Source organism: Microtus oregoni, unplaced genomic scaffold (genome assembly GCF_018167655.1).
Source record: "Microtus oregoni isolate MIOR12 unplaced genomic scaffold, Mior012 000002F_ref0000024, whole genome shotgun sequence".
NCBI lineage: Eukaryota > Metazoa > Chordata > Mammalia > Rodentia > Cricetidae > Microtus > Microtus oregoni.
Genome location: NW_024543061.1, coordinates 61,431,871 through 61,453,986, shown reverse-complemented (window position 1 = coordinate 61,453,986; position 22,116 = coordinate 61,431,871). Strand labels below are relative to the sequence as shown.

Genomic DNA, 22,116 nt, shown 5'->3' with positions numbered 1-22,116 from the left:
TGCCTGGCCATAGCTTGGCTTGTTTCTAGCCAGCTTTTCTTATCTTAAATTATCCCCACTACCTTTTGCCTTTGGGCTTTTATCTTTCTTCTGTACGTCCTATTTTCTTTTCTTTTTTCTTTTTTTCTTTTTTTTTTTTTCGAGACAGGGTTTCTCTGTGGTTTTGGAGCCTGTCCTGGAACTAGCTCTGTAGACCAGGCTGGTCTCCAACTTACAGAGATCCGCCTGCCTCTGCCTCCCAAGAGCTGGGATTAAAGGCATGCGCCACCACCACCCGGCTGTATGTCCTATTTTCCTTCTTACTCTGAGCCCGGCTGGGTACCTGGATGGCTGGGTGGCTGGGTGGCTGGGTGACTGGCCCCTAGGTTCCTCCTGTACTTGTTCTCATGTTCCTCCTTCTTGTCCCTTTTCCTCGGTTCTCCTCGAATATATTCTCTCTGCCTGCCAGCCCCACCTATCCTTGTTCCTACCTCGCTATTGGCTGTTCAGCTCTTATTAATTAGACCATCAGGTGTTTTAGACAGGCGAAGAATCAAAGCTTCAGCAAGCAGCAGGTGCAGGTTGTGGGACTGTAGGAGTACCTACCTGGTCAACTGTGTTCATGATGAGCAGCATGGGCAGTGCCTGTAGAACTTCTGGACAAACCTTCGTCACCTCCAATTCCTCCCGCTCCCAAGCCGGCTTCCAGATTCTTCTTCGAGCCAAAGGGAGATTACATGGTAAATTCTCTTTGGTGGATCTGGCAGGGAATGAACGAGGAGCTGAAACTTTTTAGTGCTGACTCGCATGGAGGGTGCAGAGATTAACAAGTCTTTCCTAGCTCTGAAGGAGTGCAGCAGGGCTCTGGGACAGAACAAGGCGCACACCCCATCCCATGAGAACGGCACCCACAGGTGCTGGCGAGAACTCAAGGACTTGCATGAGGGCCGTGATCTCACCAGGTGTAAGCGCCTGTGAATATACTTTAAACCCACTGAGTTAGGCAGACAGAGTCAAGGAGCTGAGCCCCCACAGTGGATCCAGTGGAGAGCAGCCAATTCAAATGGAAACCGAAGAGAGGGAAGCCGGTTCTAATGGGACCTCGCAGGCAGTCAATTTCTTTTTTCTTTTTCTTTTTTTTTTCTTTTTTTTTTTTTGGATTTTCGAGACAGAGTTTCCTGCCCTTGGAACTAGCTCTTGTAGATCAGGCTGGCCACGAACTCACAGAGATCCGCCTGCCTCTGCCTCCCGAGAGCTGGGATTAAAGGCGTGCGCCACCACCGCCCGGCTGGCAGTCAATTTCTTCAAGGGAGTGGAGGAACTGTCTTCCCAGATGTCCAGCTCTAATGAGGCCATGACTCAGATCAGGGAGCTGGAAGAGAGAGGCACCGAGGAGCTTAGGGAGATCAAACAGCAAGGACCAAGGTGACCTGAGCTCTTGGTGATGACAAATCAGCCAGACTATGACTTGGAGACCGTTGCGAACAAAGCAGAATCTGCCCTGGCGCAGCCGACCAAGCACTTCTAGGCCTGGCGAGAAGTCAGCAAGGCCCTGCGACTGGCCCTGCAGCTGGAAGAACAGGCTAGCAAACAAACAGCAAGAAATGGCACCAATCATGGCTTCAGATAAAGAGCTGTTTGGTGTCACACCAGCCTCTCGCCCTCCCAGCAAACTTTGGGCACCTTCTGACTTTTGTTAGGGACTAAGTTGGATGGGTTTTGGTAAATGCCAGGTAAAGGGCATCAGGCCCAGAAAGCTGGGGGTGGAGGATGCTGCTCTCTTTCTCAGTTTGGAGCTGGAGGAAGGAGTGTTTCGTGACTGGTCTTCCTGCTTTTCCCCCCAATTTGAGGGGAGATCTGTTTCCCTGGTGGAGCATCCTGCCCTTCCAGAACAGCTGCTGATAGATACTCTGTGAGGCCCAGGCTTTGGGAGAGATATCGGTCCTTGTCTAACTTCCACTGCCTTGGGCCTGCGGTATCGTCCTTGGTCTGAGCACTCTGTTTTTATACTTCAGGGGAAAAAAATGTTTGTGAGACCTCTTTTAGTTTTTTAAGCTAACAAAAATTTCCTATTTTCTGTTTTCTGTATTTATGAAGAAAAAGCCAGAAAAAAAAATACTGAGCCTGTGGTGGTTAATATCAAATAGTCAGTTTGACCAGTTCTAGAATCATCTAGAGACAAACTTGTGAACTTGACTGTGAAAAAAGAATCACAGCTTCTGAGTTAAACAAGTGCCGCATAAACAAAAGTCACACACCTGAAAATGATACTCTCCAACACGACCACGCATTGCAGCATTAATCCTTTTATATATCCTCTTTTGTTTTGAGCCCCACCCCCAGATATGAGCTCTCAGCTCTTCATCTATCCTTCTAATGTTTAAATGAGGCCAGCTAGACGTAACTTTTGAATATGTAATCCCTTGATTGGAGACATTGAACCCCACATCTAGGCCTCCAAATTTTTCTCTTCCTCCTGTTTTGGCTTTCTGATTCAGGTGCTTAGGTAACCAATGGCTCAAAATTGCTATTTGGTGGAGAATGACCTTGAACTCCTCAACCTTTTTATTCCCCTTCCCAGGTATTAGGATCACAGGCTTGTACAACTCCATATGGTTTGTGAAAGTTTTCTCAGGTTCATTTGGAACAAAATCGAAGGTTATGTCAAATGACAATATTTACAAGACACTCTTGAGGTATTCCTGTGATACACTCCGTGATTATGTATGTCATTTATACATCAGATTTCATTAGAGAAAAACAGTTAAGTGAGTTTAGCCCAAGTTGTCAAATTCAGAGAGTTCTAACAGCCAAGAGCTACTCCCCCCACCCCATCTTGCCTATGCACAACGCCATGTGCAGGTGAAAAACTACACTTCCCAGGAACCTCGCCCCAGTGAGGCGCAAGGCAAGATGGGAAGAGCTGCTGGGTGAACAACCGTCCTATTGGTGCGTAACCCAAAAGGCCGCCTAAGCTAGCGAGCGATTGGTAGGATTTTGTCGACGCTCGCTGATTTGAGTTGTTTTTCGGTTGCGTTGTCGGATGCCAAGGATTAGTGTTTGGTGAGTGTGGATTTGGGGATAAAGGTGAAGGGATTTTAGGACAGACGTCGGGAAGAAAGAAAACCTGATGGGATAAAAGCGTTCGTAATCAGTGCGGAAGGGAGCAACAGAAGACTAAACCTGGGCTCCTTAGGTGACTTGGGGACCAGCCATGGAAAGTTTGTCTGCAAAAGGAGAGGTCTCTGGTACGCGGAGAGCTTTAATAATGAGGGGACTAAGATCTGGTCAAAAACTGAGTGAATTTGCGGGAGAACAGCATCCAGACGTCCTGGAGACAGATTGAGTTCCGGCTCCCCTTCCCTCCCGCTTCAGTAAGCTTCGATTTCCTCGTTTGTAAAATAAAAGATAATAGCAGTACTTCAGAAAGTAGTTATACGAGTAAATGCAACATTTTTCGGGACGGGTTTGTGGCCAGTACGTAGAGTGTTTGCTTAACGTGACCGTGGCCTTGAATTCGACCTCTTACACCTCCAAAAAAGAAACCCACTAATTCTCTCTCTCTCTCTCTCTCTCTCTCTCTCTCTCTCTCTCTCTCTCTCTTTTAGTTTTTCGAGACAGGGTTTCTCTGTAGCTTTGGAGCCTGTCCTGGCACTAGCTCTTGTAGACCAGGCTGGCCTCCACCGCCCGGCCCCACTAATTCTTATATAACTAGAGGCATCGCTGCCTTGGAAGGTAGTGTTAAGATGACTCTGTCTGCTGAGAAGACCGGTTATCATAGTAGAACTTTAAATACAACCACTTTTCAGTGAAAACATTTGTTTTTGATTTTTTAAAAAGATTGATTTATTATGTATATGATTTTTTTACCTGTGCATACCTGCATGCCAGAAGAGCAGAAGAGGGCACCAGATCTCATTATAGATGGTTGTGAGCCACCATGAGGTTGCTGGGAATTGAACTCTAGCCCTCTAGGAGGGCAACCAGTGCTCTGAGCCATCTATCTCTCCAGCCCCTGTTTTTGACTTTTTGTTTATTTCTGCTTTTTGAGATGGGATCTTACTCTGCAGCCCAGATGGGCTTGGAATTAGCTATGTATACCAGACTGGTCTCATGGCAGTACTCCTGTCCACGTAGCCTTCCAAGTGCTGAAGAACAAGTGTATAAGCTGTGGTTGTTAGGTCGTTCTGACAGATCATTTGTGTGTGTGTGTGTGTGTGTGTGTATGTGTGTGATTCCAAGACGGGTTTTGTCTGTGTAAGAGTCTTGGAACTCTCTTTGTGGACCAGGCTGGCTTTAAACTCACCAGAGATCCGCCTGCCTCTGCCTCCCAAGTGCTGGGATTAAAGGTGTGCACCGTAACTGCCCAGCTTGACAGATCATTCTGTAGGTTTTTGTTGTTGTTTATTTGAGACAAGGCCTTGCTCTGTAGCCTAGGCTTGCCTGGAACTTAACTCTGTACTCTAGGCTGCTCTCAGTTTTTGGACGATCTCCCCACTGCTAGGTTTTACTGATACAAGCCACCACAGTTGACTTGCTAGATCATTTTGAGTGGAAAAAAGTCAGGAAAGAGATAAAGGAAATAGTATTTAAGATAAATTTTGCGTATAGATAGAGAATAGTCTTGGTTAAGTAAATTTACTAGAATTGCGGAGGAGATATTCTTCAGATTCCAGGAAGCTCATGATCAAAAGCATAGAACGAAGAACATTATGCGGGTCTGGCATGGTGTACAGGCTTTTAATCCCAGGTCTCAGGAGGCAGAGGCAGGCAGATCTCTATGCATTTTAGACCAACCTGGTTTACATAGTTCCAGGCCAGCCAAGGCTGCATAGTGAGATCCTGTCTCAAGAACAAACCAAAAAGAACATTTTGTAGAAATAGAATTTGTTATTTATTTATTTATTATGTATACAATATTCTGTCTGTGTGTACACCTGCTGGCCAGAAGAGGGCACCAGACCTCATTACAGATGGTTGTGAGCCACCATGTGGTTGCTGGGAATTGAACTCAGGACCTTTGGAAGAGCAGGCAATGCTCTTAACCTCTGAGCCATCTCTCCAGCCCCGAAATAGAATTTGTTTAGAGAAGGAGATAGAAATAAGTCAGGAGAGAGGTTTAGTCTTAAATGTAGACAGTTCTGAATTCTAGGCTTTATTTAATGTTTAAGGCTGAGCAATTTACAAGTCTTTGTTTTCTCTTGAGTCAGGATTATCTATCATCATGTAACTCTGGTTACTTTGGCTAGGTAGGAGAGTCAAGAAAAGGAGTGGCCTATCCTTCTCTTAAAATCATTAGACAGGGCCAGGAGAGATGCTTCAGTGCTTGAGAGCACTCCTGCTCTTCCCAGGGACCTGGGTTGGCTTCCCAGCAGCCATGTGACAACTCACAATTGTCTGGCCTCCTAGGGCACCAGGCATACATCTACCTAGTGCACAGACATACATGCAGTCAAAACAGCCATAAAATTGAATAAAATAGATATATTTGAAAAAAATTACTAGAGCAGCTTACATATATATGGCTTAGCAGGTTAAGGTGCTTGCTGCTAGTCCTGACTACCTGCACTTGACCCTGATAGCTGAGTAGTGGAGGAAGAAAGCTTACTCCTTAGGTTGCCCTCCAACCTACAGACACACACAGACATAGACACACATACACAACACCTTGGCCTTTAATCCCAGTTGGGAGGCAGAGACAGGCGGATCTCTTGAGTTCAAGGCCAGCCTGGCCTACAGAGAGGGTTCCAGGACAGCCAGGGCTACATAGCTAGATCCTTTCTTTCTTTCTTTCTTTCTTTCTTTCTTTCTTTCTTTTTTAATTTATTTTTATTTTATGTCCATTGGTGTTTTGTCTACAGGTGTGTCTGTGTTAGGGTGTCAGGTCCCCTGGAACTGAAGTTACAGACATGTGTGAGCTGCCCTGTGGGTGCTGGGAATTGGACCCAGGACCTCTGGAAGAGTAGTCAATGCCCTTAACCACTGAGCCATCTCTCCAACCCTAGCTAGATCCTTTCTCAAATCAACAAAATGAAAACAACAACAACAAAAATCCCACAAGGGTAAGACAGTTCAGTCTGCAAAGTGCCTGCCTTCCAAGCAGGAAGCCCAGGGGCTGGATCTTCAGCACCCGTGAAAAAGCCTTGCACAGCTGTTTATAATAGTAACCCCAGTGCTGGTCGACTGAAGAAGTGAGAGGGAAGGAGGGAAGGAAACATTGGCGAATGTGCTTTTCTGAGAAAGGCAGATCCCCGAAACTTATTGGCTGGCTAGCCTATGTTGAAAGACCTTGTTTCAAATAATAATATGTGAACTCCAGATTCATTGAAAGACCTTGTTTCAAATAATAATGATGATGATGATGATGATGCTGTAATAAGGCAGAGACTAGGGAGTTGGTTAAGAAGCTAAGATCCCTTGTTAATTTGTAGACAACCTCAGTTTGTTTCCCCACACCTATATGGTGACTTACAGCCCTCTATTAACTCTAGTTCCAAGATATGTGATACCCTTTTCTGACCTCTTTGGGCACCAGGCACCCATGTGCTGCACATACATATATACATACACACGTACAGAAATACATTCATACACATAAAAATAAGATAAATCTTATAAAAGTTTTGGGGGCTGAAGAGATGGCTTGGTGGTTAAGATCACTGACTGCTCTCCCAGGGAACCTGGGTTCAACTCCAGGCACCTACATGGCAGCTTACAACTGTCTATAACTCCAGTTCCAGGGGACCTGACATTCATGGCAAAACACCAATGTACATAAAAGAAAAAGGAATAAAAAATAAATATTTGAAAAAAGTTTTTTTTTCTTTAATTACAAGTTGGAGAAGCAGTTAATATACCTAGTGTTGGTCTAAATACTACATTCCCTTCGTGAGTCAAATACGGTAATGTTGAGGAGGGACCCAAGCTGTATAGCGCGTGTGTGTTTGTGTGTGTGTGTGTGTGTGTGTATGTGTACATATATGTGTGTGTGTATTTTTTAAAACTCTTCCTGGCCCTCATTATCAATTTTGTGTCTTTGATAGGTGCAAGTAAGACAGAATGAACTTTACTCCGACACACACACCCGTCTGCAGAAAGTAAGATATTTGCTTGTTTTTAAGTTAACTAATCAATACTTCTATAGGTTTCATCCAGTCAGTGTAGGAGCTCCAGGGACAGCATACTTCCTAAACCTCAGTTCTCTATTTTTTGTTTTGTTTTGTTTTTTGAGACAGGGTTTCTCCGTGTAGCTTTGGAGTCTGTCCTGGAACTAGCTCGCTCCGTAGACCACGCTGGCCTTGAACTCTGCCTCCTGAATGATGCATTTAAAGGCATGCACCACCACCACCCGATTTAATTCTCTATTTTTTTTTTTGCTACATAAAGTGTAAATCCCACTATTTTTCCAAGGTGTTTTCTTCTGTCTTTATGAAATCCGTCTTCACATGGGCTTTGGTGGAGGCCGTGGTGCAGCACCAGCAGGTCTAAATCGTGGTGGGGTGTTCTGTCCTTCCGGGCTTCCCGAGTTAGATTCCTGACTACCTTGCTTGAATAGCACAGCTCACACAGTAATGCAGCTTGACCTAGAGTTTGGGGAGCACATAAGTGTTAAAGACACTTGCCTCTACGACGTTCTGAATGACGAACTTCTTAATGGCCTTGTCCTTGGGCACACACCAGGTGGGCGCAGTTAGTGTAGCGAATTGGTTGCTTATGGCCGTGGCCCTTTTTGGCACTACCGTTGTTTCTCCTTTTTTTGATCACCTTGGAGCCAAGTCCCTAGTTCTCTATTCTTATTCTGAATCTAGAGGTTAAAATAGTTTAATAGGGGCTGGAGAGATGGCTCAGAGGTTAAGAGCACTGGTTGCTCTTCCAGAGGTCCTGAGTTCAATTCCCAACAACCACATGGAATGAGATCTGGTGCCCTCTTCTGGCCTGCAGGCACACATGCAGACAGAATGCTGTATACATAATAAATAAATAAATCTTTAAAAGAATAAAATAAAATAGTTTAACAATGGTGGTGGCACACCTTTAATCCCAGGAGGCAGAGGATGGTGGGTCTCTTGAACTTGAGGCCAGCCTGGTCAGCATGTTGAGTTCCAGGACAGCAAGAGCTACTTAGAGACCCCGTCTCAATCAGAACAAAAACCTAGCCTCTCTGTGGAAATGCCAGGACTCATTGAGTGTGAGTGCTGAGTCTTTTTATCCAGCCCCATATATTGTAAATTTTAGAATGCCAAACTAGATTGGTTTTCTTTTTTTTTTTCCTTTCTTTTTTTTTTTTTTTTTTTTTTGGTTTTTCGAGACAGGGTTTCTCTGTGGCTTTGGAGCCTGTCCTGGAACTAGCTCTGTAGACCAGGCTGGTCTCGAACTCACAGAGATCCGCCTGCCTCTGCCTCCCGAGTGCTGGGATTAAAGGCGTGTGCCACCATCGCCCGGCTTAGATTGGTTTTCGTAGGAGGATTTCTACCCAGTTTCTCTTTTGAATTAACTATTGTTTGTTTGCTTGGTTCTTTTTACGGGGGAGGTGCTTGTTTTTAGATTTTCCTTTAGACAGAGTCACATTATGTGGCCCTGGCTGGCCTAGAACTTGCTACATGGATCAGGTTACAAGTGTTATATTTACAAGAGGATTTATTCCATGCTTTCTGATTTCACATAGAATAACAATTGCTTCCAAACGTGGTGCCGCTTCTGGCTTCAGTGAGCCCCGTAGGTGGAAGAAAATGGCAGACTCAGTGGAGTCAACTCCGCTCCCGTCAATTGAGGATCGTCTGGCCGTCCTTTGCCCTTCGCAGGAGCTTCTGGAGTATTATCAGAAGAAGATGGCTAACTGTGAGGAAGAAAATGAGGAGCTCTTGAAGAAGTTAGACCTCTACAGAGAAGCCTGTGAAGGGCAGGTGAGAAGGGGGGGGATTCCCACACAGGAGGATCCTGATCCTGGAGCCCACTGACCAAGCTTTGCTCAATTGCTGAGCTCACAGTTTAATGAGAGATCCTGCCTCAAATAATAAGTTGGTGGCGCGATGGAAAAGGCACCCAACAACTTCTGGGTTACACATGTACCTCCATGCCCACGCACGCACACACAGAGAACCGGTGAGACATACGGCATTCTTGGTGCTGGTGTGCGAAAGGAAGACGTTGTCATCAGTGTGTGATCTCCAGTCACACTAGTCCTGTAGCTTTGTCCCTACCTCTTTCCCTCTTGCCTGCCTTCCTTCCTTCCTTCCTTCCTTCCTTCCTTCCTTCCTTCCTTCCTTTCAGTGCTAGAACCTAGGGCTTCCTGCCTGCTTGCCACTGGGCTGAACCTCCATCTCATTCTGTTGCTCTTTAGGTCAAATGTGTGCACAGCCTGGTGCTGCCACTTGAGTCTGTGCTGGTAAAGCTGTCAGGAATATTCCTACATAAGCTGACTCCTCCATATCCACTGAGGTTTCCTTTGAAACCCAATATGTTTTCAGCTACTCTGTTGGTTTTTTTGCAGCATAAACTTGAATGGAATTTGCAGCAGAGGGAGGAAGAGATTGCCGAGTTGCAGAAAGCCCTGAGTGATATGCAGGTTTGCCTCTTCCAGGAGCGGGAACATGTTTTACGACTCTACTCAGAAAATGACCGACTAAGAATCAGGTACTGAACAGAAGGAGGGAAGTGTCAGAATTTTAACTCTGGGTTACACTTAAAATGATGACTTCTATCTACCGGAGTTCTCTTTGGTTGTTTCCCCAGGAAGCAAACTTTGAGGAGAGATTTACCTGAAAGGCAGTTACTAGGAGGGGTTCTTAGAAAAGATAGCAGTGGCTCATTAGAACTGTGATAGGGTGGTTACAGAGGCCAGCCCCACCGCAAGCTCCAGGACTCTGCTTGTCTTTCAAAGGCAGCGGATTCAGACTTCTGTGTCTTGGTATTGACCAGTTGTTGAGTACAGACTGTTCTCATGAAGAAGTCATAAACTTGGGAGAGAAAGCCTTTATCCAGTCATAATGCCTTTAAAAATAACTTTATTTTCTTTATTATTGTGTATGTGGACCTGATATTTGTGTGTGGTGTACATAATGCAGCAGAGCTCAGTGTAGAGGTCAGAGGACAACCTTGGGCACTTGGTTTTCTCCTGCATGGCAAGTGCCTTTATCCCACTGAGCCAACTCACCAGCCCCCAGTTATTCTTTTTTTTAAAGATTATTTATTTATTATGTATACAGTGTTCTGCTTGTACACCAGAAGAGGGCACCAGATCTAATTACAGATAGTTATGAGTCACCATGTGGTTGCTGGGAATTGAACTCAGGACCTTTGGAAGAGCAGTCAGTGTTCTTAACCTCTGAGCCATCTCTCCACTCTCCAGCACCCCTCCCCAGTGATTCTTTTTTTTTTTTGTTTTGTTTTGTTTTGTTTTGTTTTGTTTTGTTTTTTTCGAGACAAGGTTTCTCTGTGGTTTTGGAGCCTGTCCTGGAACTAGCTCTGTAGACCAGGCTGGTCTCGAACTCACAGAGATCCACCTGCCTCTGCCTCCCGAGTGCTGGGATTACAGGCGTGCGCCACCACCGCCCGGCCCCCAGTGATTCTTGAAGAAGACATTAGTTCATGGGAGATGGCTATCATGAACAGATAGATCCATTTGTGCAGGGTATTTCCGAAGGGGGAGGGAGACTTACTTTTTTTTTTTTTTTTTTTTTTTTGGTTTTTCGAGACAGGGTTTCTCTGTGGTTTTGGAGCCTGTCCTGGAACTAGCTCTTATAGACCAGGCTGGTCTCGAACTCACAGAGATCCGCCCGCCTCTGCCTCCCAAGTGCTGGGATTAAAGGCGTGCGCCACCACTGCCCGGCGAGACTTACTTTTTTAAATACTGTTATTTATTTGGCTTATTTGGGGTTGTTGTATGTTTTGTTTTAATATTGGGACTTGAACCTGGGGCCTCACACATTCTAGACAGGTATTCTACTGCTGAGTTTTTACCCCCAGTAGTCCTTTTTATTTATTTATTTATTTATTTTGTGATTTTTATTTTATTTGCATGGTGTTTTTTTTAAATACTTATTTATTTTTTTATTTATTATGTATATAACATTCTGTCTGTGTGTATGCCTGGAGTCCAGCAGAGAGCACCAGACCCCATTACAGATGGTTGTAAGCCACCATGTGGTTGCTGGGAATTGAACTCAGGACCTTTGGAAGAGCAGGAAATGCTCTTAACCACTGAGCCATCTCTCCAGTCCTCCCCCGTGTTTCTTTTTTTTTTTTCTTGATTTTTTGAGATAGGGTTTCTCTGTGTGCACCACCACTGCCTGGCTCTCCTTCGTGTTTTCTTTAAGTTTAGGCACTGGATTAATTTTTCTTGGTTGAGGTGTATGTGTGCAAATGTGTGAACACACATGTATGGGATGAGTGTGTATGAGTGTGCAAATCAATGACTGACATCAGGTGTTTTTCCACGGTTCTCCATCATATTTTAAATATTTATTTAAAAACAAAAATAAATAAAAAAATAAAAATAATTTAGCCAGGGATGGTGGCACATGTCTTTAATATCAGCTCTTGGAGGCAGTTCAAAATCAGCTTGGATTACAAAGTGAGTTCTGAGACAGTGAAACAGTGTCTCAAACAAAACAAAAAAAAGAAGAATACTTAGCAAAATATTTTATGGGTATGAATGCTTTGTTCGTCTGTCTGTATGTGTGTGTGCAGAAACCAGAAAAGAGCATTGGATACCCTGGATCTGGGGTTACAGGTGGTTGTGAGCTGCCTAGTGGATGCTGAGAATCAAACCTGGGATGTCTGCAGGAACAGTCGGTACTCTAACCACTGAGCATTTCTCAAGCCTTCAGTCTCATTTTGAGACAGGATGTCTCTCACAGAGCCTGAAACACTCCGAGTCTGCTAGACTAGCTGGAGACAAGTTCTCCAGCATCCTTCTGTTCCCACCTCCCCAGACTGGGTTGGCAGGTGTGCACACTACCAAACTCACTTTTTACAAGGGTGCTGAGGATCAAACTCAAGTTGCCATGCAGTAGTTTTCCTGCTACGGCAGGCATCATCACAGCTGTTTGTTTGTTTGTTTGTTTGTTTTTAGACCGGATCTAGTCGAGGCTGGCCTAGAATTTCTTATTTATTTTCCCAGCATGCTAGGATTACAAATGTGTGTGGTCATGTCTGGTTGCCACGTCTTATGCTTTGGAGATAATGTCCTGGCATGCCCTAAAATCTTTCCTGTGTTTTGTTCATGTGAAATAACCTAGTATGTCATCACTAGTAAATTTATTGTGTACTGCTAAACAGTAAAAGAATTACCACCACCTACGGAGTGACTTTGAAGCATACTCTTGCCTACCTCTCTGTACGTGGAACTGCTTTCTTCTTCTGGGGTGGACAATAGGCATTTACCCCATTAGTCTGTTCTAGCAAAGACACATCCAGCACTGAAAGTAGTTCTCCAGAATCCATTTGTTCTTGTACAGGTCATACTGATGAATGAAATAGAGATTTTGTTTACTCTTCCTCTAGGATCTTTAATCTTTTTTTTGTCATATTAACCAATAAGAAAGGCTGGTTTGAGAAGTTTCCCATTGGCTTACCTCAAAAGACAAAAACAAAACAAACAAACAAACAAAAAAACTAACTTGGAAGTTGTGCCAACTACCAAGTGCGCACCTTCTAACTATACCCTGGAAACTTGGGCAATGCGTCTGAAAATCTAGTAGACCTACTGTGAACTACATCTGAGCAAATTTGATTACTAGAATGGTCCCCTTATGCCTTGTGCTATGACAGTGCTTCGGGTTACCAGGTAACAATGTCTTCTGAGACCCTAAATCCAGCAGTCCTTGAAATGCCTGACTCTTGTATTTCCCCAGTGTGACTAGAAGAAATGGCCATCGGCACTTTTGTGAGGCGCGAGGTCTTGTCTCCTGGGAGCTCAGGCTCTTCTTCAGCTTATCGTCTAGAAAATTGGATTTTTATGTTGTCTTGCTGGCCTAAAACTTGCTGCGTAGACCAAGCTGACCTCCAGCTCACAGAGAGCTATTTTATCTGTCTCTGCCTCCCCAGTACTGGGATAAAAGGCATGCACCACAATGCCTGTTTTTGTTCGTTTGTTTATTTTGTTTCTTACTGTGATGTGGATGTGAGAGAAAAGCATGCAAGCTGGCCCACGTGTGCCATGATATATGTGCATTTGTGACGGAGACAACTGTTGAGAATCAATTCTCTCCTTTTACCATAGGTTTCAGGGACTGAACTCAGATGCCAAGTTTGTACCAGGAGCTCAGTAACTTACTGAGTGCTTGTGCTGGCCAAAGACTATGGATTTTTGTTCATGTTTTTCGTTTTATTTGGAGAACAGTGGTCCAGCCCTCAGTCTCATTTTTTTCTTGATTTTTCTAATTGTTTAAACTATCCCCACTGCTCCCCTCAGGAACAGGATGTTCTACAAATATCACCTCTCTGTCCTTAGCTCTGAAGAAGTCCCTTTTCAGAGTTTATTTCCTTGGACTGTTCCTGACATTAACTGTGTGGGGTTGGGTGCCTTGGGATACAAAGTGAAGACTTTCCAGAATGTTTGTGGGGAGCCTTCTAAGGAGAAGTACGTCTGAAGAAATAAGGGGAGTCTGGTTGGGCAGATGGGGAACTTCAACTGTGATTTGGTTTCAGCAGGTCCCAGCCAACACATGGGGGCTCTGAAGCTGAATGGCTTTTCAGAGCCATCTGAATTGAGGCGAAGAGAATGGATTCTTTTTTTTTTCTCGAGACAGGGTTTCTCTTTAGCTTTAGAGCCTGTCCTGGAACTAGCTTTTGTAGACCAGGATGGCCTTGAACTCACAGAGATCCACCTACCTCTGCCTCCTGAGTTCTGGGGATTAAAGGCATGTGCCACCACTGCCCAGCTCGAGAATGGATTCTTGTTCCCACTGAGCCCCACTGAGAAGGCACTAAATGCAGACTATCCCTGAGGAGTGGGAGTCATAAGCAGAGGGAAGCAATTCCCTTTCTTTGTTCTGAAGGGAGACTGAGCTGTGAGCCATGAGCAGGCTATGGTCCTTACTGCCAAAGAAAAGACCCATTGCAGTTCCCTTCTAGAAACAGCCGGGAAATTATTCCCAAGCCCCTTCTCTGGATTCTCAAATTGAAATACCTAATGTTTAATAGCTGGAGCCGAGGTATAGATTGATCTTTTTCATTTTTAACTTGTGGTCATAATCTTTTTTTTTTTTTTTTTTTTTTTTTTTTTAGTTTTTTTGAGACAGGGTTTCTCTATCCTGGATCTCACTCTGTAGACCAGGCTGGCCTCGAACTCACAAAGATCCACCTGCTTCTACCTCCCGAGGGCTGGGATTAAAGGTGTGTGCCACCACTTCCTGGCTAAGGGAATTGAATCCATTGGAATAGGAGTTAGAGACAGCTGTGAGCTGCCATGTGGATGCTGGGCACTGAACCCTGGTCTTCCTGAAGAGCAACCAGTGCTCTTAATCACTGAACCATCTCTCCAACCTGGTTATAATCATTTTTAAAACATCAGAAGCTGGGAATATAATTTAGTTATAGAGTGTTTAAATAGTGTCTTAGTTAGGGTTTCTTTTGCTGTAAAGAGACACCATGACCATGGCAACTCTTATAAAGGATAACATTTAATTGGGGGTGGCTCACTTACATTTTGTATTAAAGCTCTGGTTCAAGCCAGGAGGTGGTGGCACACACCTTTAATCCCAGCACTTGGGAGGCAGAGACAGGCGATCTCTGTGAGTTTGAGGCCAGCCTGGTCTACAGGGAGAGTTCCAGGACAGGTTATAGAGAAACCCTGTGTTGAAGAAACCCTGTGTTGAAGAAAAACAAAAAACAAACAAAATCCAACAACAAGCCGGGCGGTGGTGGCGCACGCCTTTAATCCCAGCACTTGGGAGGCAGAGGCAGGCGGATCTCTGTGAGTTCGAGACCAGCCTGGTCTACAAGAGCTAGTTCCAGGACAGGCTCCAAAACCACAGAGAAACCCTGTCTCCAAAAAAACAAAAAAAAAAAAAAACAAAAAACAAAAAAATCCAACAACAACAAAAAACCACAAAGCCCTGGTTCAGTCCCCAGCAGTGCATAAACTGATAAACTGAATGTGGTAGCATAGGCCTGTTATGACAGGCTCAAATCCAACTTGGGATATCTGAGACTATCTCAAAAGAGAGAAAGAGAGAGGGGGAGAGAGAGAGACAGAGACAGAGAGAGAGAGAGAGAAAGAGAGAGAGAGAGAGAAAGGAAATCTATCTTTTGAATCCTGATTTTTGTTGTTATGTTGTTGGGTTTGCATTTTTGTTTTGTTTTGTGTGTGTGTGTTTTAGACTGCTATGTAATTATGTAATCCTGGAACTCACTTTTGTAAACCAAGCCAGCCTCAAACTCACAGAGACCTGTCTTTTCTTCCTGAGTGCTGGGATTAAAGGTGTGCACCATCAACACCCAACCAGAAGGGAAATCTTTTAAATAGAAATAGTTACTTACCTGGGGTATATAATGCCTACTTTTTATGAGAATTACAGGGAACTGGAAGACAAGAAAAAGATTCAGAATCTATTAGCTCTTGTGGGCACAGACACCGGTGAAGTGACCTATTTTCATAAGGAGCCTCCCCACAAAGTAAGTAATAATTGCTGCTATGGTTTGATGAATAAGACCTTTACGGGACACAGCTGACCATTTCTACTTGTTAGAGATGCCACTTGGAGAGTAGCCCTGGAGTTAGCCAGCCAGTATCTACCGGAGGTGTAAAGTGTTTTTCTGCAAAAGCCTTTTGAAGAATTTTATTTTTTCACTATTAAGAAACCATACTAGGGGACTGGAGAAATGGCTCAGAGGTTAAGAGCATTGGCTGCTCTTCCAGAGGTCCTGAGTTCAATTCCCCAGCAAGCACATAGTGGCTCACAACCATCTGTAACAGGATCGATGTCCTCTTCTGGCCTGAAGGCTTACATACAGGCAGAACACTGTCTGTAATAAAGAAACCATGCTGTGGGGTGGTGGTGTACCCTTTAATCCCAAGACTTGAAAGGCAGAGGCAGGTAGATCTCTCTGAGTTTGAGGCCAGCCTGATCTACAGAATTAGTTCCAGACAGCCAACCTACACAGAGAAACCCTGTCTCAAAAACAAAACAAACACCCCAAGAAGCCTGTGAAGAGCTGGAGAGATGACTCAGCAGTTAAGAACACATGCTAAGAGCTGGAGAGATGACTCAGCAGTTAAGAACACATGCCAAGCTGGGCGGTGGTGGCGCACACCTTTAATTCCAGCACTTGAGAGGCAGAGACAGGGGAATCTCTGAGTTTGTGGCCATCCTGGTCTACAGAGCTAGTTCCAGGAGAGGCTCCAAAGCTACAGATAAACCCTGTCTTGAAAAATCAAACTGAAAAAGAACACATGCTATTATTCCAGAGGACCCAGGTTTGATTCCTAGCACCCACATGGCAGCTCACAACCATCTGTTACTCTAGTTTCAGGGGATCAGACACACTCTTAGATGTATACTTGCAGGCAGAATGATCATATACATAAAATAAATAAATTAAAAATATTGGGTCTGGAGAGATGGCTCAGAGGTTAAGAGCATTGTCTGTTCTTCCAAAGGTCCTGAGTTCAATTCCCAGCAACCACATGTGGCTCACAACCATCTGTAATGGCCTGGCCAGCAGGCATACACACAGACAGAATATTGTATACGTAATAAATAAATAAATATTAAAAAAAATTAAAAATATTAAAGGAGGGGGCTGGAGAGATGGCTCAGTGGTTAAGAGCATTGCCTGCTCTTCCAAAGGTCCTGAGTTCAATTCCCGGCAACCACATGGTGGCTCACAACCATCTGTAATGAGGTCTGGTGCCCTCTTCTGGCCTGCAGACATACACACAGACAGAATATTGTATACATAATAAATAAATAAATATTTAAAAAAAAAAAAAAAATATTAAAGGAAATCTGTGAATACTCTCTCAAGGTATAACACATTTCCAGGGTAAAATGAGCCAATAGTTAGTCCCACATGTCATTTCAGGGGGCTGTCACCCTACTGGGGACCTGAATTTTAAATTATGCTTTCGTGTTTAGTTCTTTATCAGTGCTACTAAACTTGCTACTTTTTTTTTTTGGTAACAGGATTTCTCTGTGTAGCCCTGGTTGTCCTAGAACTTTCTCTGTAGACTAGGTGTCTTACATTTTCTTCTTTAAACAAGAATTTTTGCTCTTCAAAATAGGGATTGTGAAGATCGTTAGAAATATAATTAAAGCATCATAATTTTAAAAACTCAGAATTCCTGTTGTCCCTGATTTTATCATTTTTGGTTTTCAGTTTTTTGAAACAGGGTTTTTCTGTGTAGTCCTGACTGTCCTGGAACTCACTCTGTAGAACAGGCTGGCTTTGAACTAACTCAGAGAGACCTCTCTGCCTCTGCCTCTGGAGTGTGGGTTTAAAAGCATGTGCCACTACTACCTGGCCTGTCCCTGATTCTTAAGGAGTAGCCTGACAGGAATTTGAAAACACTCAGAAATGTGTTTATTTGTTTTCATTGTATGTTTTAATTCCAAATTAAAGCATTATTGATAAATATATGTATACTTTTTTGATAAAGAAAAAAATGAAACTTAAAACCAAGGGTTGGGCCATATCTCAGTGGCAGAGTTTTTGCCTAGTGAGTGTGAGGCTCTTGGATCATCCCCAGCACTACACAGAGAAGGACAAAAAGAAGACTAAAGCTTAGAGGGACAGATGTTTTTGCTGATATTAGAGAAAAAAGCAGAGGTGGTCTTTGTGAAGAAGAGATTTCAGTGCTTAATTTTTTAAAACTTTTTATATTATTATAAATTAATAGTAATATTTATCAAAGACACAGGGGGTGAGACACACTTTAAACCCAGCACTTAGGAAGCAGAGGCAGTAGGATCTCTGTGAGTTTGAAGCTAGCCTGATCTACAGAACAAGTTGCAGGATAGCCAAAGCTATATAGAGAAACCCTGTTTTGCAAGGGGCACTGAACGGGATGGGACAAGGTCTAAATAGATAGCCCAAGCAAGTCTGGACCTTAGTAGGCACCCTGGTCTGGCCTCAGACTTATCACCTGCCTGCCTCAGCCACCCAGATATGAAGATCGTGGGGACACACCACCTTGCTTGGCTGCCTTTTCACTTTTGTAAAAAATGTCTCTGTAGCATTATCACATTTATCTATTGTGCATATTTTTACTATTAATGTCCTTGTCAAAGAGCACCTTGTTTGTTTGTCGTATTTTTATTTTTTGCTTTTTTGAGAAAGGATTTCTTTGTGTAACAACTCTCTCTGGCTGTCCTGGAATTCACTTTGTGGACCAGGCTGGTCTTGAACTCTCAGAGATCTGCCTGCCTCTGCCTCCCAAGTGCTGCGATTAAAGGTGTGCACCACCATACTTTCCTCAAAGAATACTTTTCAAAATAGAATTTATTAAGTAGCCTTTTGGTTTTATTTGTTGTTAATTAGTTTGCATTAACATTGAATTTTATCAAAAAATTATTACTTTGTCCATGTTGCCTCTTGTATAAATGTAATGTGTTTACATGATTATATCAATTTTGAGCAATTTCACTTATAAATGTTGGATCTGTAGAACTAAGGCTAAAAACTGCAATTTCACACATATTGAGACTGTTTCTGTGCCTTTTTTTTTTTTTTTCTAATTTAGGTAAGCATTCTCCAGAAGACTATCCAGGCTGCTGATGTATGTGAACAGTATGATCCTTCAGCTTTCAAATCAGGTGATCATTGTTCTAGAAATTTTCACCAGTGTCGAATGGAAAATCCCAATGCAAGCAATTAGAAAACTTTCCCTACTGGGTAGAAATTGTCATGTCTGTAATGTTGCCTCTGGCAGTCTAATTCTATACATGTCTAGAACTATGCAGAGAATGAATTATTGTTTAATGCAAGGTGTTTTTGTTAGTGTGTGTGTGTGTGTGTGTGTGTGTGTGTGTGTGTAGGGAGGGATGTGTGTATGGGTGTGCATTTGTGTGGATGCCAGAGGTCTATCAGGGGCCTTCAGAGCTTCTCTCTTACTGAGCCTGGAGTAGTTCACTGATTCGGCCAGACTGGCTGTCCAGTGAGCTTTAGAGATCCTCTTGCTTCTTCTTCTCTGGTGTTGGGGTAACAGGTGTGTGGACCTGGCTTCTTACATGGGTGCTGAGGATCTCAACTCAGGTCGCCTTGCTTACACAGCAGGTAATTTACTGACTGAACCAGCTCCCCAGCTCCTTAGTACAAGTTTCTTTTGCTTTTTAAAAAACACATTCCTGGGGGCTGGAGAGATGGCTCAGCGGTTAAGAGCATTGCCTGTTCTTGCAAAGGTCCTGAGTTCAATTCCCAGCAACCACATGGTGGCTCACAACCATCTGTAATGAGGTCTGGTGCCCTCTTCTGGCCTTCAGTCATACATACAGGAAGAATATTGTATACATAATAAATAAATAAATAAATATTTAAAAATTTAAAAAAATACATTCCTTTTTTTTTAAGATTTATTTATTTATTATGTATACAATGTTCTGTCTGCATGTATGCCTGCAGGTCAGTAGAGGAAGCGGGCACCAGATCTCAGTAAGATGGTTGTGAGCCACCATGTGGTTGCTGGGAATTGAACTCAGGACCTCTGGAAGAACAACCAATGCTCCTAACCACTAAGCCATCTCTCCAGCACCCTAAAAAATACATTCTTATTAATTAACTTGACAGTTACATGTGTTTGTAGAATGCACTGGGGCATTGTAATGTGTATACATTGTGTTAATGATCACAGTAGCCATCACTTTTTGTAGGAACTATGTATCTGCTTCTAGCTGTTTTCACACGTAGAGTTGTCAGCCGTAGGCACACGATTGTGCCAACGATTGTGCCAGAGAGCATTAGAAGTTACTCCAGCTGCCTAGCTGGACCTGTGCCCCATTGGCTATCCCCTCCCACCTCCTCTGTGCCTTCCCAGGCTCTAGTGACCTCATTCAGCTTTTGTTGTTTGTTACCCTTTCTTTTGAAAATTGTGTGGTATGTCATAACCAAAGTGTTTAAATTGTGTGGTATGTCATAACCAAAGTGTTTAAATTGTGTGGTATGTCATAACCAAAGTGTTTAAATTGGACTTGTACTAAGAAAATTCACAGCTCCAGAGGAGCATTCTGCCAAAAGACAAATACAATTAGCCAGGTGAAATGCCACGGAATTCCCTCAGGAGATTTCTGCCTGGGGATCAAGCACTGCAGGTCTCTAGTGCGTTTCTTTTCCTTCCTTTACTTCTCCTGCAGGTAAAGGAAACTGAACTTGAGCAGCAGAAAGAAGAGTTGGGCAGAGTTTTTGATGGACTTTTGTTTTCTATTTTAGATCCTAAAGTAAGCAAAAAAAGAGCAACACTAAAAGAAAAGGAAGACATATCTGAGCGTTACCAGAGGGAGGTACAAACACTCATCCTGCAGGTGATATATTTGTCTTGACAGACCAAAGTGGTTTCTCTCCACACATTTGGCTGTGTGTAATGCACTTTACTATTGTATGAGAACTATCTCTTTGCACTTGGATTGCATTCAGGCATCCTTGGGCAAGGAACATTGAGATTATTCTTAATGTTTAAGCCTCCCAAGAAAAATTCGAAATAGTTTTTGTTGTTGTTGTTTTGATTTGTTGTTTTGTTCTGTTTTGTTTTGAGATAGGGTCTGTCTACACAGTTCTGGCTGTCCTGGAGCTCACTATGTAGACCAGGCTGGCCTCAAATTTAGAGATGTACTTGCCTCTGAAAGACATGCACCACCACACCTTGTTTAGAGATAGTTTTAATATAGATTTAAATATGAACCTAATGTAGGAGAAAAAGCCCTACATAGTGGTGTACTCCTGTAATCTAGCACTTAGGAGCTGAGGCAGGAGGATTGACATACATTTGAGGCCTGCTAGGCTCTATGTAAGAAACACTAGGCCAACAAGGGCTACCTAGCAAAAACCCTATTTCTATATATCCCCACTCGTCTAAGAGAGATGATGTGGGAACAAGGAATGTTGTTGTTATGGGGTACATGAAGAGTAAAACTCCTTAGATGCCTGAACAAATATGGAGTCTTTGATCATTGCCTCCAATTTGTTGGAGTTTTTAAAAGTAAAAACCGCAATTGTGACATATATAGACAGGCAATGTGGACATCTGCAGCAAGCAGATGTTTATAGGAGTGGGAATATAGCAGGTACGTGGTCAGGAAGTTCTCATAACCTTCAGGTCAGGGATACATTGTATAGAATTAGTGGCTGGTCCAGAGACTAGTTTATACTAGGAATTTATGGTTGATAAGACCAGTTTGCCCAAGATAGTTTTAGCTCTTAAAATTTTCTGAGGAGGGACTGGAGAGATGGCTCAGCGGTTAAGGGTATTGCTTGTTCTTCCAAAGGTCCTGAGTTCAATTCCCAGCACCCACATGGCAGCTCAAAACTGTCTGAAGATCCAGTTGCAGGGCATCTGACACCTTCACACCAATGCATATAAAATAAAGTTAAATAGACCATAAAAAATATTTAAAAAAAAAATTTTCTGAGGAATACTTTCACAATATACACTGCCTCTGGCAGCCTCATACCATACAGATCTGGAACTGTACAAAGGTTTTTTGTTTTTTTTTTTTAATTATTGTATGTGTGTGAGATCACATGGTTGCATTGTCTATGGTGTATTTTGGGAAGGGGAGAATAGTAATTCATGCCCTAGAGGAGATGTGGGTTTCTCAAGAGAGAATAGCCTCATAGCACTTATACCTTAAAATCATTATTGTCTGTGTGAACATTCTAGAATGCTTCTGGTAACCTTTAGTTCACATGCTAAGCCCTAGCTAACAAAACCATCCTAAAGTAAGAATTGCTATTTGTTTTGTTCTGCTTTTGCATCAAGGTCTCATCTTACAGCCCTGGCTGGTCTAGAACTTGCTATATAGGCCAGGCTGACTCAAAACCTCAAAACTCACAGAGATCCTTCTGCCTCTGCCTCCTGAATGTTGAGATTAAAGATGTATGCTGGAATTTACTTTGTGATTGGCCTAAGGAATATAGAAAGAGTAGCATAGAGAAGTTTGTCTGTATGACAAATCAACATTTGAGGTTATAATTATTTGTTTA

The 22,116-nt window shown here is 43.2% G+C and overlaps 1 protein-coding gene across 3 annotated transcripts in view; it reads left to right on the top strand.

Annotated features, from left to right (window-relative positions):
• The first annotated feature begins 2,989 nt into the window (after nucleotides 1–2,989).
• Ccdc77 (coiled-coil domain containing 77) overlaps nucleotides 2,990–22,116 on the top strand; it is a 32,311-nt gene continuing 13,184 nt past the window's right edge. The window contains exons 1-7 of one of the 3 annotated variants that reach the window (XM_041637875.1): nucleotides 2,990–3,042; nucleotides 7,023–7,076; nucleotides 8,645–8,882; nucleotides 9,470–9,612; nucleotides 15,501–15,597; nucleotides 18,665–18,737; nucleotides 20,347–20,438. In XM_041637875.1, the coding sequence (XP_041493809.1) occupies nucleotides 7,039–7,076; nucleotides 8,645–8,882; nucleotides 9,470–9,612; nucleotides 15,501–15,597; nucleotides 18,665–18,737; nucleotides 20,347–20,438 (681 nt within the window). In that variant the 5' untranslated portion in view covers nucleotides 2,990–3,042; nucleotides 7,023–7,038. Of the gene's footprint in view, nucleotides 3,354–7,022; nucleotides 7,077–8,644; nucleotides 8,883–9,469; nucleotides 9,613–15,500; nucleotides 15,598–18,664; nucleotides 18,738–20,346; nucleotides 20,439–22,116 lie in introns of all 3 variants that reach the window. The other 2 variants (XM_041637870.1, XM_041637879.1) reach the window with 2 other exon arrangements.